At 47.9% G+C, this 17,136-nt stretch overlaps 1 protein-coding gene across 1 annotated transcript in view; it reads right to left on the bottom strand.

Annotated features, from left to right (window-relative positions):
- Window positions 1-17,136, bottom strand: part of LOC308288942 (uncharacterized protein) — a 97,546-nt gene that overhangs the window by 22,228 nt on the left and 58,182 nt on the right. Inside the window, exons 22-23 of the mRNA XM_080730416.1 lie at window positions 4,071-15,953; window positions 1,326-1,438 (exon numbers count right to left, since the gene is read on the bottom strand). Of these exons, the coding sequence (XP_080586542.1) occupies window positions 1,326-1,438; window positions 4,071-15,953 (11,996 nt within the window). The remainder of the gene's footprint in view (window positions 1-1,325; window positions 1,439-4,070; window positions 15,954-17,136) is intronic.

The following is a 17,136-nucleotide window of genomic DNA, read 5'->3' as shown; positions in this document are numbered from 1 at the left end:
ATATTCACTATGAGTCTGTCTCTGTCAGTCCTGTCACAACATAACACATTTATATTCACTATGAGTCTGTCTCTGTCAGTCCTGTCACAACATAACACATTTATATTCACTATGAGTCTGTCTCTGTCAGTCCTGTCACAACATAACACATTTATATTCACTATGAGTCTGTCTCTGTCAGTCCTGTCACAACAACACATTTATATTCACTATGAGTCTGTCTCTGTCAGTCCTGTCACAACAACACATTTATATTCACTATGAGTCTGTCTCTGTCAGTCCTGTCACAACACAACACATTTATATTCACTATGAGTCTGTCTCTGTCAGTCCTGTCACAACAACACATTTATATTCACTATGAGTCTGTCTCTGTCAGTCCTGTCACAACACAACACATTTATATTCACTATGGAGACGGTCTCTGTCAGTCCTGTCACACACAGAGTCAGCATTACTGTAGGACAGCTGGCACACAGTCATTCCTGCACAATATGATGACAATCATCATACAAATCATCATGTGTTTTCAGGCCACGAGCACCCAGAATAATCAAACTTCCAATCCAAAGCAGAGTTAAAACAGCACCAAAGTGCTGTACACTCAGTAACAACAATATACTAAATAAAATACCAAGAGCAAAAAAAAAACGTTTTTAAACAATCGCGGGCCAAAGGGCTTTTGTAACGGCCGGTAAAAAAGGCTGCGTTTTCAACATGGAGGTGATTTAAAAGCTAGATTAGGAGAAAACTGCATGTTTGTGCAGCAGCGTTACAGGGAAGTGAATCAGGGAGACAGGACACAGGACTTCCCGGTCACGTGATCTCGCGCTGCATTTCGGGAAATGGAGTTGTTTTTCGTCACTGCGGTAGCCCGGTACAGTAGCTACAGTACAGTATAGTTTATTGTACAACGTGTCAAACGTGTCAAAGGGCACACAGAGACATCAAAGAGATTGACGCGTTGCCACGTCGTGGACCAATAATGAGTTAAGAAGTGACTGGTCAGTGGGCCTCCATTCTCTTGTAGAGTCATTGGGAGATAGAAGCTCTGATATGTACAATGGTGCCAAATCATTTGAAGACTGTAAGGAACAGGGAGCCAGTGGAGGGAGGCAATGGGGGGGATGTGATCATACTTCAGTGCCTCTGTTAAGAGGCGAGCGGCAGCGTTTTGGACTAACAGTACAGGTAGTCGTGACGCCAACATAGAGTGCATTACAGTAGTCGAGTCGGGTTGAGATAAAAGCATATTTGAACTGGCGACCCTCGAAATATTCACATTTGAACTGGTGACGCCCTCCGTGCTGGTGATATTAGCCTACCTGAGTTGCTCCACCTCAGCCTGGAACCTGCTGCTGTCTGCTTCAGTCTGCAGCCTGAGAGATTCAGCCTCCTGTAGGGCCTTCTGTAGAGCCTCCACCTGCTGCTTCACCTGCTGAACACACACACACACACACACACACACACACACACACACACACACACACACACACACACACACACACACACACACACACACACACACACACACACACACACACACACACACACACACACACACACACACACACACACACATCACTAAGGAACCTCCACCTGCCTAACATACACCCACACATACATCACTGTAGAGCAGGGTTCCCCAATAGGCGGCCCGCGGGCCATTTGCGTCCCGCGGGTGGCTACTGTCTGGCCCCCACCAACCCATGTAATAATGGTGGTATAAGAGCAGCAACAACACTATATCGTCGTTGTCAGGTGGAAACCTCGTATCTCCAAATTTGTACGTTCTTTCGCAAATCATACAAGGCCGTCGCACAAAAGTAGTGAAAACAGCAGATCTACGTGCTTGTAGATCAGCTGTTTTCACTAGTTTAAATCATTTTTAAAATTATAAATTCAAAACGAACGGTTTTGGACACGCAAGATTTTCACCCAACAACGACGAAAACTGTCGCTGGAGTAGCGGGAACGCCACCGTTGCCCCCTGCAATGTTGTGGCCCTCGGCTTGGTACCCTAGACATAATTCAATGTTGTGGCCCTCGGCTTGGTACCCTAGACATAATTCAATGTTGTGGCCCTCGGCTTGGTACCCTAGACATAATTCAATGTTGTGGCCCTCAGCTTGGTACCCTAGACATAATTCAATGTTGTGGCCCTCGGCTTGGTACCCTAGACATAATTCAATGTTGTGGCCCTCGGCTTGGTACCCTAGACATAATTCAATGTTGTGGCCCTCGGCTTGGTACCCTAGACATAATTCAATGTTGTGGCCCTCAGCTTGGTACCCTAGACATAATTCAATGTTGTGGCCCTCGGCTTGGTACCCTAGACATAATTCAATGTTGTGGCCCTCAGCTTGGTACCCTAGACATAATTCGGCCCTTGGGGAAAACTAATTGAGGAACCCTGCTGTAGAGCTTCAATCTGCAGAACATCACACAACCATCTGAGTAGGGTTGGAGCTCGAAACAAGGACCCGCTACAAACTCGATAATAAATGTATTGGGTACCCGGTATCAATTTGTGCTTTGGGCTTATCAAGCTTGTTATCGAGCATAGCGGCCCATGGCGTCATGTTTAAACAATCGCAAGAAGCCATCAAGGAATGATTACAGTACTATTCATAATATAAAGCCATTTGCACACTGATGAATGATTGTTTTAATGATATTTGTCACTTTTGTTAGTTGTCATCTTCATAGATGGTGGTCAGCCACAAACTCACAGTCACAACAACCGAACAATAATATAAAAACATAATTTCTGTTCAGAAAACGCTCAATATTGGACTGGATAAAAGCCAGGCTCAATAAGCAGGATCAATAAGGTGCTCATTATCAATACACATTAACGAGCTCCATCCCTAATAGGTGGTGGTGGAGGCAGGGACGTGCTGGGCCCCTGATTCAGCCCAGGAAAAAGAGTTGCAGAGGCCCTCATTGTGCGCTATAGAGAGAGATCTCTCTCTATAGCGCTGCTGCTACTCAAAGATTTGCCATTTCAGATCATGACAAGTGACAAGCCAGTGGGCCAATTACATGAGTTATATTTCGTCCTTGTCGGGTGGAAACCTTGTATGTCCAAAACCGTTGTATTTATCATTTTAAAAATGATTTAAACTAGTGAAAACAGCCGATCTACAAGCACACAACACCTCGCACCGCGAGGTGTTGTGTGCTTGTAGATCTGCTGTTTTCACTACTTTTGTGCGACGGCCTTGTATGATGAAGCAGGGCTTTACTTTGTGGAAAAATTTACACATTTGAAACTTGGAGATACGAGGTTTCTGCCCGACAGTGACGATTTACTTTGTTGGCCGCCCAGCCCCCAAAATGGAACAAAGGCCGACATTTTATTTTATATTTTTTCCTAATGGCCGGCCTGGACCGGCCGGGAATGAACCGGCCGTTCGGGAGTTGTCCCGCTTTTCCCAATGGCCAGCACGTCCCTGGGTGGAGGAACACCTCAACACAACCGTCAGAGTGGAGTAAATATTTTGTTCCAGGGACCCCAAGAAAGAAGATTTGAATAAAGTGGTTAATATCAGTGAAACTGATGCTTTCCAGGTGGAAATGGGTTAAAGTAAACTAGGCTATTTGACATTTTACTAAGAGTGGATTATGTAGAAAGTTCTTCACACGATTTAAAAAATGTGTCAAAGATCTTTCATAAATAGACAATCTATCTAGATGTAGATTGGCTATTTTTTTATAGGGCCTAATTGGTTAATGTATGTTTTGTAAATATCTAGTCTACCGACTTGTAAGTAAAGGTTTAGCAAATAATTCTAATGGGATAAGATTGAGATGTAGTGTAGTAGAAGAAAATTCAACCTACTCAAGTAAAGTAAAAGTACCTCAAAACTGTTACTTTCCAACAGTGTTGATGAGATAAAAACGGCGCACCCTTTCAAAACGATCTCAAACAAGGTTTGCCGGCGACAGCAGCATTCCCGCATGCCAACATAAAGTGCCACGCATGCAGGCCAAAGCAAAGAGACATTCCTGACCAGACCATCATGCTGTCAGAACACACAAACACAAGTCACACGTGGGTGACTTACCAGCCCGTCTCTGTGTTTCTCAGCACTGCCTCTACTATCCTCTGGGGGAGCTGTTCCCTGCCTGGACTCCACCTCTCTCTTGCTGGCAGCCAGTTCGTCCATCAGCCTGTCTCGGTGGTTCTGGAGGCTGGCCATGGAACTGGAGAAGGCCTGGACCTGCCTGCCGTACGCCTCCTTCTCCAGCGCCAGCCGCGTCGTATCCCTCTCCTTCTCCGCCACCGCCGTGGCCAGCTCGTCCACCAGCGCGGTCAGCTCCGCCTGGCCTTGCCGCTCACCGCCCCCCTCGAGGGCCGCCGCTTTGCGGGCGAGGATCTGCCTCTCCGCGGTCGACGCGGCCAGCTCTGAAGTGGCGTCGTTCAGGCGGCGCTCCAGCTTGGCGCCCGCCGCCTGGCTCTCTCGCAGCTCCTCGTCGTAGCGGTTCCGCAGGATCTTGAAGTCCTCGATGAGCCGGTCGCGGTCGTTCTGCAGGGCGGCCATGGCCCGGCCCAGGGACTCCTTCTGGGCCTTGGCGTCTTCGCCCCGGCTCCTGGCCTCGGACAACAGCTGCTCGGCGTGGAGGAGGTCGCCGGCCAACTCCGCCACCCTCTGATCCGCCGTTTCACGCTGGTTCCTCATCAGGTCCGCCTCTCGCTCGAAAGCGTCCAGCTCGCCGTTGTACTTGTCCTCGGCCTCCGACAGCTTCTGGTCCGTCTCGTTCTCCAGCAGCCGCAGCTTCTCCTTCAGCTCTTCTGAAGACATCTTCTGGGCGAAGAGCTTCTGCTGGAGATCGTTGCATTCGGCGGCTTTGGCCGTCACGGCTTCCTGCAAGTCGGCGATCACTTTGCCTTCGTTTGTTTCGGCTCTCTCCGTTTTCAGAGCCAGCGCGTCTGCCTCGAGCTTTGTGACCTGAGCTTTGAGCGTGGAAGCCTCCGCTTTTAAGGTGCTGCTCATCTCCTCCTCCTTCTGGAGCTGAAAGAGGCTCTCTCTGTTCTGTTTCTCGACCGCGGCCTTCTGGTTTTCCAGGTCTTTGATCGTGTCCTGCTGCTTCTTGAGGAGCACCTTCAACTGGTTGTCTTTCAGGGACAGAACCTGGTTCAGGTCCTCTCTGTATCGAACGAGCTGCGCCCGGAGCATGGCGTTCTCCGAGTTGAGGTCGTCCATCTGATGTAGAAGCTTCCTTATTTCATGTTTAAGGCCTCTGGTTGCGTCGAGTTCCCCTGCTGCTGGGTCGTCTCTGGAGCTCAACTCTATCTGATTCCTCGCTTCAAGCATTCTGTATTCAGACATCAGCTGCTCCCTTTCTGTCTGCAAAGACACCATAGCATTCCTCAGAGTGTCCATTTGACCTGAAACGTGCTCCTTCTCCTGGGCAGTTCTGTCCAATTTATTCTGTAGAGTTTTGACCGTGGTCTCTGACCTCCGCAACTCTTTGTCAGCCCTTTCCCGTTCATAATACGCTGCCGTTAGCCTGTCCTCATAGTTCGCTACTTGGGCGCGGTGGTTAGCTTGGAGTTGTTCTAGATAGCCTGAAAGCTGGCCGTCTCGAGAGGACAGCAGGGAGGAGATCTCAGCATCTTTGTTCTGAAGGAGCGATTTCAGATGCAGACAAATGGCCTGCTGCTTCTCAAAGTTAACTTGGAGTTTGTCGTGGTGAGACTGCGAGAGCTGCAGTTGTGCCTCCGTGTCCAAGTTAATGTTCTCCAGCTGCTGGAGGTTGAACTGCATCTGCGACGCGGCGTCCTCGCGGTCAGCGAGTTCTCGGCTCAGTGCACTTCTCTCTTGTTCCATCCCGTCGACCTGAGCTCTCAGCTCTTTTAGCTGAGCGTTCCTAAGCTCCAGGGTTCGAGTCAGCTCAGTGTTGCTGGCGCCCGTCACAAACAACTGTCTCTGGTGTGCAGCCGCGGCCACAGAGTGTTCATTAAGAGCCCTCTCTAGCCTTGCCTTGATCTCTCGCAGCCCGTCCGTCTCCTTTTCCTTCAACCTCATGTCTTCCAGGAATCTTTTGATGACAAAGCCTTGCTCCAAGAGCTGGTTGTCCTTCTCGTGCAAAGCCTTCTGGAACAAGGCGTCCCATTTTTGCGTAGCGTCTGCCCCCTGAGGGGTGGAAGACAGAGCAGATAGCTTTGCTGTGTTGGTCTCAGCCTGGCTCTTCAGAGTGTTGATTTGCAGGTCCTGGGAGTCTATTTTCCGTCTCAGTTCAATGACCGCTTGGCTCTCTCGTTCTTTTAAATCCTGGAGCTCATTTATCCGTTGCTGTAGGATCTGATTCTCCATCTGGACGTCTTCCTGCTGCTCCTCTACGTTCTCAGGCACGACGATTCTCTCAGCAACCGCCGCATGTTCAGATGTACTCTTCTGTGACATATCTGAGACCAGTTGGTCTCTCTCAGACTGAATAACCACAATGGTTTCTGTGGCCTCCCTAAGAAGATTCTTCTGAGTGCTCAGATCAGCTTCAAGTTGTTGCCTTCTGTCTTCCAAAGCGGCGATCTTCTCCGAACTTTGTTTCAGTTGTTTTTCCAGCTGTTCACAAGCGGATTGTGAGTGTTTTTCAGACGTCTCTAAATCCAAGATCAGTTCTTGGTATTTGATGCAGTCGTGCTGCAGCTGGTTTAGTTCCAGGTGTTTTTCTTTGAGCAGCTCTTGCAATTCCATCTTTATGTTTTTGGAGCCGTCATTCCCGACCTTAACAATCTTGAGTTTTTCCTCAAATTCTTGGACTAATTTCAGTTGATGTTGCTCCTTTTCTTGGCAAGCCTGAATGGACCTGGCTTTGCTCGCCACCAGCTGGGAGGAGAGCTGTACATTCTGGGTTTGCAGAACGTTCACCGACTCGGTCAATTCATCGATTCTTTCAGAGTTTTTGAGTATCACGGTTTCCAGATATTCATTTTCATTTTTCACTTTGTCCGATATTTCTTGTGCGTTTTCGAGCTCCTCTTGCAAAAGAGACTTGTCGTCCTCCAGGATTCTGACCTTCTCATTGAGGCTGACAGTCTCTTGGCTGTGCTTGCCGATGACGCCTTGGAGCTCTTTGATTAGGTCCATTTTCTCTCCTAATTGTACTTCAAGGTCGTGCTCTAACTGCTGAAATCTTTCAGACAGATTTACCTTTTCCTTTTGCAACAAATCAGCGGTTTCTTGTTGGGCACCGAGTTCTGTTTTCTGGGCCTCAATCTGGGCAGTCAATGCATTATTCAAATTGAGTGCTTCGTCAAGTTTAAGTTGCATGGTGTCCTCACAGGATTTTGCTTCAAAATGCAACTTTTCTAACGAACAGGAAGAGTCACTAAGCTTCTCGGACAGTTCTTTGTTTTCTGTCTGTATCTCTGTAAGCCTCTCTCGAAGTTTCTCTGAGGATTCTTTGAGGTTGTGGATCTCAGCTTCCATCTGTTGATTTTTTAATGTCAGCTCATCAACTGTGACTTTCTGTTTGTCATCAAACTCCATCAAGTCTCGTTTAATCTTTTGGTTCTCCACCTCTAGCTCCTCAATCTTCTGCTGCTTTCCTTCGTCAAACTTGTGCATTTTCTCTTTCAGTCGGTCGTTCTCTTCCTCGACCTCTCTGGCTTGCTTCTCTAGACTCTCCTGCTCTGCCTCGAGTTTGTGCACTTTGAAGAGTGCCTCCTGCCGTTCTCTTTTGACCCCCTCTAAAAGCTGTCTCATCTTATCCATTTCACTGCTGACGTTTTCATATGCTTGTAGGAGGGACTCGTATTCCTGTTTCAACTCTGCGTGCTTTGACTTCCACTCGGACAACTCCTCTGTTTCGGAGTCCTTCAGTGACTCCAGCTGGCATGAAAACGCTTGCTTCTGTTGGGTGATATTTTCTATCGTCCGCTTGAGGCTCTCGCAGGCTGCCGATAAGTTGTGGTTATCGTTGAGTATGCGGTCAACTTCGCCATCGAGTTTGTCCTTCTCCATGATCAATGAAGACACGTCATTTACCAGATCCATGTTTTGCCGTTTCAACTCGGACACAGATTGTTCCATGGCCAATGACTCAGTCACTTTTTCTTCATTTGTTGCTGTGAGCGTTTCCAATCTCTCTTTGAGTGTAGCATTTTCCTTCAAGAGGTCTTTCCTAGAAATTAAAGCTGCTTGGAGCTTCTTAGTTAGCAGAGCCAGTTTGCTTTGGTTGTCGTGGTCATTCATCTTGGTGCCGTCCTCCCGAGACTTCTGCTGAAGGTCGGCGACCTCCACTCTCATCTTCTCCATGGCCACTTCATGCAAGTGAATCTGCCGCTGGAGCTGCTGCTCGAGTGCAGCGATGAGTTCCTCCTTCTCTAAGACTAGAGACTGAGTCCTCAATAAGGCATCGTGTTCCTCCTTACGTTTCATTTCAAGTTCTTCAGAGCACGTGTGGAGTGACTGAGCCTCCTCCTTCCCAATGTCTTCTTGTTGTGAATATCCCTCATGCGCTGCAGGAGTCACTTGTTGCATCTGTTGTTGATTTAGTTCTTCAGCCTCTCTCAGTTGAACGTTCAATTTGGAAACCTCATCTCTCAGCTGGTCGACGGATCTGGAAGAGTCTTCTTTTTCTTGCTGTAACAATTCCATACGCAGCTTGATACTTTCCATCTCAGCGCAGTGCAGCTCTGCCTTTTCCAGTTCCTTGGTCAAAACGTGTCTTTCCTCATCGAGTTGTTTCTGGGTTTCTGTTAGCGTGTTTTGGATGTGCTGCATTTCCGAAGATTTTTGGGAAACAGAAGCCAGTGCCGTCTCAAGCTCTACTTTCATCACATCGGTTTGTTCTGAAATAGCCCTTTTTTCTTCAATCAAAACTTTTAAATTGTGTTCAAACTCGTGATTTTGAGCGTCCAAATTCTTTTTTTGTTCTTCCACAGTGTTCTGTGCAATGCTTAACTGGCTTCGCAAAGCCATGTTGTCATCCGTTAACGCCTGCTTCTCCCGTTCACGCTTTTGTTCAGACAATTGAACTGTGTGCTGAAATCTCTCCAGCTCTTTGGTTTTGTCTTTTAGCTTTCTACACGCTTCGGCTAAATCTTCCTCAACCATGTTGAGTTTTGAATGTAATGCCTGTGACATACTGTCCAATGCAATGAGGGCCTCGGAACACATGCCCTCTAAATCGGACTTGGTGGTTTCTAGTTCCGTCTGCAGGACCAGGAGAGAGCGGTGCCGATTCTCTTTCTCACTATTAAGCTCTGTTGTCAAATCGTGCAGATTCTTATCCCTCTCCTCCACGCATCTTCTTAAACTCTCCATTTCATCGAACTGAGACAAAGAAGCCTCGTGGACGTCCTCCAGCTCCTTGACCTTCTCATCGAACTTCATCTGGACAGCGTTTAGCTCACTGGTCTGCTGACAGTGTTGTTCCAAGAGGGTCTTGTGGTCGTCTTTCAATTTTGACAGCTCTTTGATCAGCTTCTTTTCGGTTTCTTGAGATTTCTTCATCATTTCCTTGCGCGCCAGCAACGCAGCGTGCGTCTTCTTCTGCAGCACTGCCTTTTCTTGTTTGATCTGTGACAACTCGTTTTCTAAGTCAACTGCGGCAGTGGTGCTAGCAATGTCGGCTTTTGAAACGTCTTGAACTTTCGTCAACTCGTCTTGAAGCTCAGACAATGTGTGCATCATGTCGCGTCGGTCTCGTTCGAAGGTGTCCTCCCTCTCAGAAATGGTGGACCTCAATTGCTCAACGAGGGTGCTCCTCTCGTCGAGTATACGAAGTGTTTCTGCCAAGCTCACTTCCCTTTCATTTAATGTGGTTTGAGAAATGTGTTTTTCTTTCTGTAAATGTTCAAGGGTTCTATTTAGTTCATCAGTTCTAACGCACAACTCTTCCTTGTCCTGTTGCAGACCTGCAATAATTTGGCTGTTTTCTGAATGCTGTGATTCAACGGCAGATATTTTACTTTGTAAGGATTCCCGCTCAACTGTCATTTCGGCAATAGATTGGATAGTTTCCGTTAGTTCCAGTTTGAGACCTTCTCTCTCCTTCTTTAGTTCATCAATCTTCAGCTCTTTCTCTGTGATTTTCTTTTCAAGAACGATTCTGTTTTCTTGGTACTCTTCTGCAGCGGCTCGGGTTCGTGACGTCATTTCTTCCAACTTCTCCTGTAGAGCTGACAGCGCAGTTACATTATTCACACTCTCCTCTTTTTGGTCTTCCATCTTTTTCAAAAGATCCTTCCTTACGAGAAGAGCAGCTTGGAGCTTCTTTTTCAGGGCTTCTTTTTCCTTGGACACTTTGGCGAGGTCACCTTTCAAAGCGCCGTTTTCCTCGCTCAGCTTGCTATTCTCCACATTCTTGCTTTCAATGTCACTTTGACAGAGTGAAATACGCTGTTCTAACTGCTGCGAGATGTCCTCCAGCCTGATCACGGAGGTTCTGTTTGTACTCTCTGTACTTTCTAATTGTGCAATCAGATCATTCTTTTCTTCAGCGAGTTTTGTTCTCTCACTCGAGACGGATTCCATAAGCTGAGCAATGGATGCATCCTTGTCTTTTAACTGCTGGCTGAGTCCAGTGAGTAATTCCTTCTGCTGACTTATTTGAAGGCTCATACAACTCATCTGTTCACTTTGTGCTTGAACTCTCTGTAGAGACGTTTGTTCAACAGCCGATGCCTCTTTCAGTTTCTCTGATTCGGTCTGGAGCTGTGCGTGCAAATGCTCCACCTGTTCTTGTAAGAGAGTGATCTGTTGACACGCGTCACGATGCCTTGTCTGTTCTTCATTAAGGCCGCACTCTGCCTTTTGCAACCGCAAAACCCCTTTTTCCAATTCATCTCTCAACAAGTTTAATTCGGCCATATGTCTGTCCTGTAACTGTTTTACCATGGCCTGTTTTTCTTCATCTACGGCAATTAATCTCTCAGACATGGTTTGTGACATAACAAACAAATCCTCGTCGCTGCGCTTTTTGTCTGCGTTAAGCTTTTCTAACTCACTTTCCATTGTTTGTAGAGCATGTCGCAAATGCATGTTCTCACTATCTTTTTCCTGGACAGAAGCCAGTATCTTTTCAAGTTGGACCCTAGATGATGCTGCCTCGTGCTCTTTTGCCTTAAGCTGATCAGAACCCTGCCTGATTGCCGAGGCTGCCTCTTCTAACTTCTCCTGCAAGCTATCCAAGTCGTGTTTCAGTGCGCTAACCTTAAAATCTTTGGACCTCATTTCATTTTCGACACTTTTCAACCGCTCCGCAAGGAGATTCTTATCTTGCGTCTCTCTATCGAGAACTAAAAGCCACTCTTTCTCAGAGTCCTGCAGAATGTGCTCTATTTTCTGAACGTTTGCTTTCAATCCGGTGATTTCTTCACCTTTGACACTAACCTCGGCTTGGAGTCTCTCCTTCTCGGCCATGGTTTTCTCCATGATTTCGTTGACGCTGCTGGTCTGCTGCAGAGCCTGAAGCTGTAGCCGCTCCTCTGACACCCGCAGGTGATGCTCGTGTCTTCTGGCCAGCTCGTCCTTCTCTGCAACGAGCCTTTCCAGCTCCTGTTGCAGACATGTCTTTTCACTGCCGGCTGTGTTCACGTGCGTCTGGTGCTCTTGCTTCACGACACCGATCTCCTCGTTTAGCCTCTTATTTTGATCCTCCAGCTTCTGCAGCTCTGACACTAAATTTGCGGTGTTCTTCGCTTGGGCCGTGTACTGGTTGTTAATGGCATGAAGCGCCATCTCCCTCTGCTCGAGGTTTTCCGTCAGCGCATTCATCTGTGCTGCCACTTGAAGATGTTGCGACTTCAGTCTTTCTATTTCCACCGTCATTGACGACACGCTTGTATGCTGACTGGCGAGGGCTTCTTCCTTCTGCTTGGAAAGACTCGAGCTGAGCTCTTGAGTTTTCTGAAGCTCGTGGCTGGTCAACGATAACTCCTTTCTGAGAGTCCCTATAGCACCCTCTGCTGTCTGGAGTGCAGCGCTGTTGTTGTCGAGGGCTTTACGGAGACTGGACACTTCATCTGTCTTTTTTGAAAGTTGGTTTTTAACCTCCTGCAACTCCTCTATGTGACTCGCATATTTTTCTTTAAGGCCGTCGAAGGCAATTTGCTTCTCTTCTGCCGACTTGGAAAGGTCTGCAGATTCTGCAGAAAAGAGTTCAATCTGACTCTGTAGCCGAGAGACCAACTCTGTGCTCTCCGTGAACTGATCTTTGAAGAGCATAGCCTCGTCTACTCTTCTCTGCATGTCCTGAAGGGCCTTGGACTTTTCCAATAGTGTTGCATCTTGTTCAGCCAATGCCTCTTTCAGACTTGACATTTCAGCACTCTGTGCTTGGAGGTTGCCCTTTAGCTTTGCCAGAGACTCTTGCAGATGAGACAGCTGCTCTTTCACGCTCTCGCACTCTGCTTCTTTGGCTTGCAGTTCCGATTTGAGATTTTCATTGACCGCCGACGTATTTTGAGACAGAACGATAAGCTGCTCTTTTTCCTTCAGCGTCTCTTTCAATACTTTAGACTCTGATGTCAGACTGTCAACCTGACTTCCAAGCGCTGAGATGGATTTTTCGAGGTCTGAAACGTGAGATCTTAGACTTGCATTATCGTCGGCTTGCTGTCTAAGCTGAACCTCCTGCTCGCTATGCCGGTTGTTACATTCGTGCACTTTGCTCTGCAGCTCCGTAATCGTCTCTGCATTTGAATCAAGTTGTTGGTTGAAACGTTCTTTCTCTGAACACATGTTTTTCTGGAGAACACTCAGCTCGTTCTCAACCTGTTGCCTCGAAGCATCTTTATCTTGAATGCATTTTTCAAGAGTCTCAATTTTATTCTGCAGTTGTGTGATGACCTCTGACTGTTGGCTCGTCTGACCTTCCACCTCCAGAGACTTGGTCTGCAGCTGCTGAAGGAGACTCTGCTGCTGTCTCAGGGACTCATCCTTTTCTTGTACCGCCGAGCAAAGACTCTCTTTATCTGAACGCGTCGCTTTGAGTTCCTGCATCAAATTAGACACCTGGTCGTCCCTGTCACAGACTGCTGCCTTGAGACTCGCCATTTCTTCGAGGGCCTCGGAGTGTTCCGTCATTGATTTATTCAGTTCAGACGTCAAGTTGGTCATTTCCATCTCCATCTTTGCAGCGCTGTCGTTCATGACGCCAAGCTGATTGCTGAGCGATAACACGGATTCGTTCCGTTTGGTCAGCTCTTCGTTCTGGCTTTGACATGTTTGCTGTCGCTGGTTTAACTCCCCCCTGAGTGATTCTGTCTCGCCCTGCATCTTGGACAGAAGGTCTTTCTGCATCATGACTTCTTTATGATAGGAGCTACATTCCTCTGCCTTCTGATGAAGCATTGTGTCTTTCTCCATGAGCCCTGACTTAAGGGCCGACCCCTGCTCCTGAAGAAGAGATACCGTCTCCTGCAGCTGCACCAGTTGTGCCTGCTGGGCTTCCACACGGCCACCTTGTTCTGACAGAACCTTCTCCTTCTCATTCACAGCACTGGAGAGTTCCTTTACTCGTGCTTGCAAAGTGTCAACTTGCTCTTGTAAAACTGCAGCTTGCTCTTCCCTCTCCCTAACAGCCCTAGAGAGATTCATACATTCCGTAGTTTTCTCCATCAGATTCTCAGAGATCGACTGTTTGCTCGTCTCAAGGACGGTGTTCAGTTCCTCTACGGCTACGGTGAGCTGCTCTTTGTCTTTCAACAGGCCTTCGATTATTTTACGATTTTCAGAGTGTTGCATTTCAAAGCCGGACACCTTCTCTCGTAATGAATTCCTCTCAGCGGTTAGCTCTGAAAGCGACTCAGCCTTTTGTGCCGACTCCTCTTGCAGCCTCTGCCTGTGTTCCGTTAGACTGTTCACCTTCGAGCTCAAACCAGAGTTCTGTTCGAGAGCCACCTTGAGCCTCTCATCCAGGTCAGACGACAGATGTATTTGCTGAGCAAGCTCCTTCTCTCTGATCTCATAGGCAGCACGGAGTTGGTGGTTTTGCTCGGTGAGTGCCTGGATGTGATTGTGTAGGACAGCCGTGTCTGCTTGCTTCTGCTCCAGGTACTGTCTCATTGTGGCGTTCTCCCGGACGTATTCCTCTAATCTTGTATTCATCTCTCCCTTTTCAGACTCAAGCTTCACAGCCTTTTCCTCCATGACAGCTCGCTGGCCACTAAGCGACTTCACCGCCTCGTTGAGCTTATCCAGTTCATTTTTGTAGTTATGACATTCCTGCGTCACACTTTTGAATGCCGCTTCTCTCTCTTCGGTTTGGCGGTGGAGTTGCGAGCGTTCGTTCTGCAAGGCGCCGCACTCGTCCTCCCTCCGTCTCAGCGTCGCGTCCTTCTCGAGAAGCCCGGATTTCAGGGTGGACGCCTCTTCCTGGAGCAGAGACAGCGTCTCCTGGAGCTTCATCTGTTCACTCTGCTTGGACTCCACGTCTGCTCTGAGGTCAGCGACGGCGCGCTCCTTTTCCTCCATGCTGCGCTGGAGCTGCTCCACCTGAGAAAGCACCTTGTCAACTTGTTCTTGTAGCCGTGTCACCGTCTCCTCCTTCTCCCTGAGCGACTGGGCAAGACGACTACATTCATTAGTTTTCTCCAGGAGGGTTTCTGAAATGGATTGTGTGCTTTGCTCAAGGGTTCTGTTCAGTTTGTCAGTTCTGGAGTGCAACTCCTCCCTGTCTTGTTGGAGCCCCGCGATAAGTTTTACATCTTCTGAACGCTGCGTTTCGAAAGCGGATATTTTGCTTTGCAGCGATTCCCGCTCGACTGTGACTTCTGCGATGGATTTCATCCTTTCCGTTAGGTCCAGCTGAAGCCTCTGGTTTTCCTCTGTGATGCTGTTTACCTGCGTCTCTAGACTGCTGTTGAGTTGGAGAGTAGTCGTGACTCTTTCATTGAGCCACTCCACTTCCTGCTTTTGTGATTCAACCTCCCCGGTCAATTTCTTGAGGCTTTCTTGTAATTGCTGTTTTTCGGTCTTGGTGTTTTTCAAGAGGTTCTTGAGTTTGGAGATGTTTTCCGATTGACCTTTGATTTCTTTACCCAGATTAGCATTTTTCTCCTCTCTGGCTTTCAGTTCCCTGCTGAACTTCTGCCTCTCGTCCTCGAACTCTTTCTGGTTGGTCTTCAGTTTCTGTTCCAAAGACTCTATGCTTTCTTGCTTTTCTTGCATGGACTTTTTGACGAGTCCTTGGCTCCCTGCGTTTTCCTCCAACAGTTTGGAGAGCTTCTGGACATCCTCGGTATGTCTGGCCACCTCCGCCACAAGCCTGTTCTGTTCCTCCTTGAACGTCTTCACTTCTTTCTCGCGCGTCCGCTCTTCGTCGAGCAGCTGCTCTCGCAGGACCGCGTTCGCGCGCAGCTCGTCCTCGAGCTGCGATCGCAGTCCTTCCGCTTCCTGGGCTGCCAGCGCCGCCTGCTCCTTCAGAGAGGAGATCTGCGTCTCGCAGTCCGAGAGGCGCTCGCGATGCCCGTCGCTCTCTCTCTGCATCTCCTCTCGCAGCTCGCGGATGGTCCTCTTGTCCTCCTTGGCCCGTCTGGTCAGCTCGGCCACCGCCGCCGCCTTGGAGTCCCGTTCCTCTCTGGCCGTGACGCTCTCCATCTCGGCGTCCTTCAGCTTCTCCAGCAGCTCGGCGATCTTCCCGTTCAGACCCGCGTGGTCCGAGTCCTGAGTCTCCCGCATGACCTCTGCCTCCCTCTCGGCTTTACGAAGGGCGCCTTCCGTCCGGATCAGGTCCTCCTCCTTCTGCCTGACGTCCTGCTTCAGGGCGGTGTTCTGCTCCTGGTGCTCCGTCAGGGTGGAGTAGAGGGTGGAGATCTCCTTGTCCCGGTCGGCCAGCAGGTCCTTGAGGCCGTCCATCTCCCGCTCGCGGCTCTGCAGGTCGTGGATGAGCTGGGCGCGCTCCTCCAGGTGGGAGCTGTTCAGCTTGTCCAGCTCCTCACCGGTGTGGTCCAACTCCGTCTGGAGAGACTCTATGGTCACCTCCTGCTTCTGGGTCTGGAGAAGGGTAGGGGAGAAGAAACATCATAATACTATTATGTGATGAAAATGGTAATTTCTGCTATCACTGAATCCAAAGATCTTCGGGGGGGTCTACAACAGTGGTTCTCAACCTGGGGGTCGGGACCCCCAGGGGGGTACCCGAATGATTTTGGGGGGGGGGGTCCCCAGATGATGAGTTTTCTCTCTCAACTGTAAACAAACCAACATAAAGTTTAAGTGTATAGAGGGTATCTACACATTTATAAAGTGACAATTTAAAGGGCCTATACCATGCTTTTAAAACTATATTTTTTGTATAAATATATGCTCAAAATTGAGTCTTAGACAGGTTTTAACCCTCAACAAACACTCTGACCATTCCTTTTGTTTGTTCTAGCTCTACTATAATGAGGCTCTCCAGCTGCAATACCAAAACGGCCTCTGTTTGCTCAGGGGCGCATCTAGTGGGGTTTTTCCACCCCTCCCCCCTCCCCTCCTCTTCACTCCTCCCACCCCACGTTGACAACAAATAATGTTAATATTGGGCCAATACAAAAATAGGATAATGTTGCAGCTCTGATTATAGCCTACTGTAGGCCTATGTTGTATGTTATAGGCCTACTGTCAAATGACACAGGGCGACCGTTGCTAGACCAGACATTACAGAAAGTTAATCTACATTAGACAATCAACCCCACCTGCATTGTATTTATGTATAAAAAAAGTAAAAAAATGTTTGAGAAAAAAAAAAGTTTTTTGAAAAAAAAAGTTTTTTAAAAAAAAAGTTTTTTGAAAAAAAAAAAGTTTTGAAAAAAGAAAGTTTTGAAAAATTTTGACTCTGAAAAAAAAAACGGGAATCCGTGTGACGTCACACGGATCAACTCTCAGAACAGCACTGTTCTGAGAACCCGTGGAAAGCTTTTCATCTCTGTCTTCCCAAAACCAGAGAAAGACACAATGGTTAGAAATAGGACTTTGTGAGGATAGAAGGTGCCAGTGGGACCCCAAAAAAAGGTTTTAAAATAGAAAAAGTGAAAATTCATGGTGTAGGTCCTTTAAGGACTTTTTAATACCTCTAAAATGACAAATTAAACATTGGCCAAATTGTCAAATATTAGAGGCAGAAATTGAGAAAATAGCAGATCTATATTATTGTGAGGTGTTCAACTCTGGGGGGGTCCCCAGTTAAAATATGATT

The sequence above is a fragment of the Nannobrachium achirus genome, assembly GCF_963921795.1.
Source record: "Nannobrachium achirus genome assembly, chromosome: 7".
NCBI lineage: Eukaryota > Metazoa > Chordata > Actinopteri > Myctophiformes > Myctophidae > Nannobrachium > Nannobrachium achirus.
This window is presented reverse-complemented; position numbering and strand designations above follow the sequence as displayed.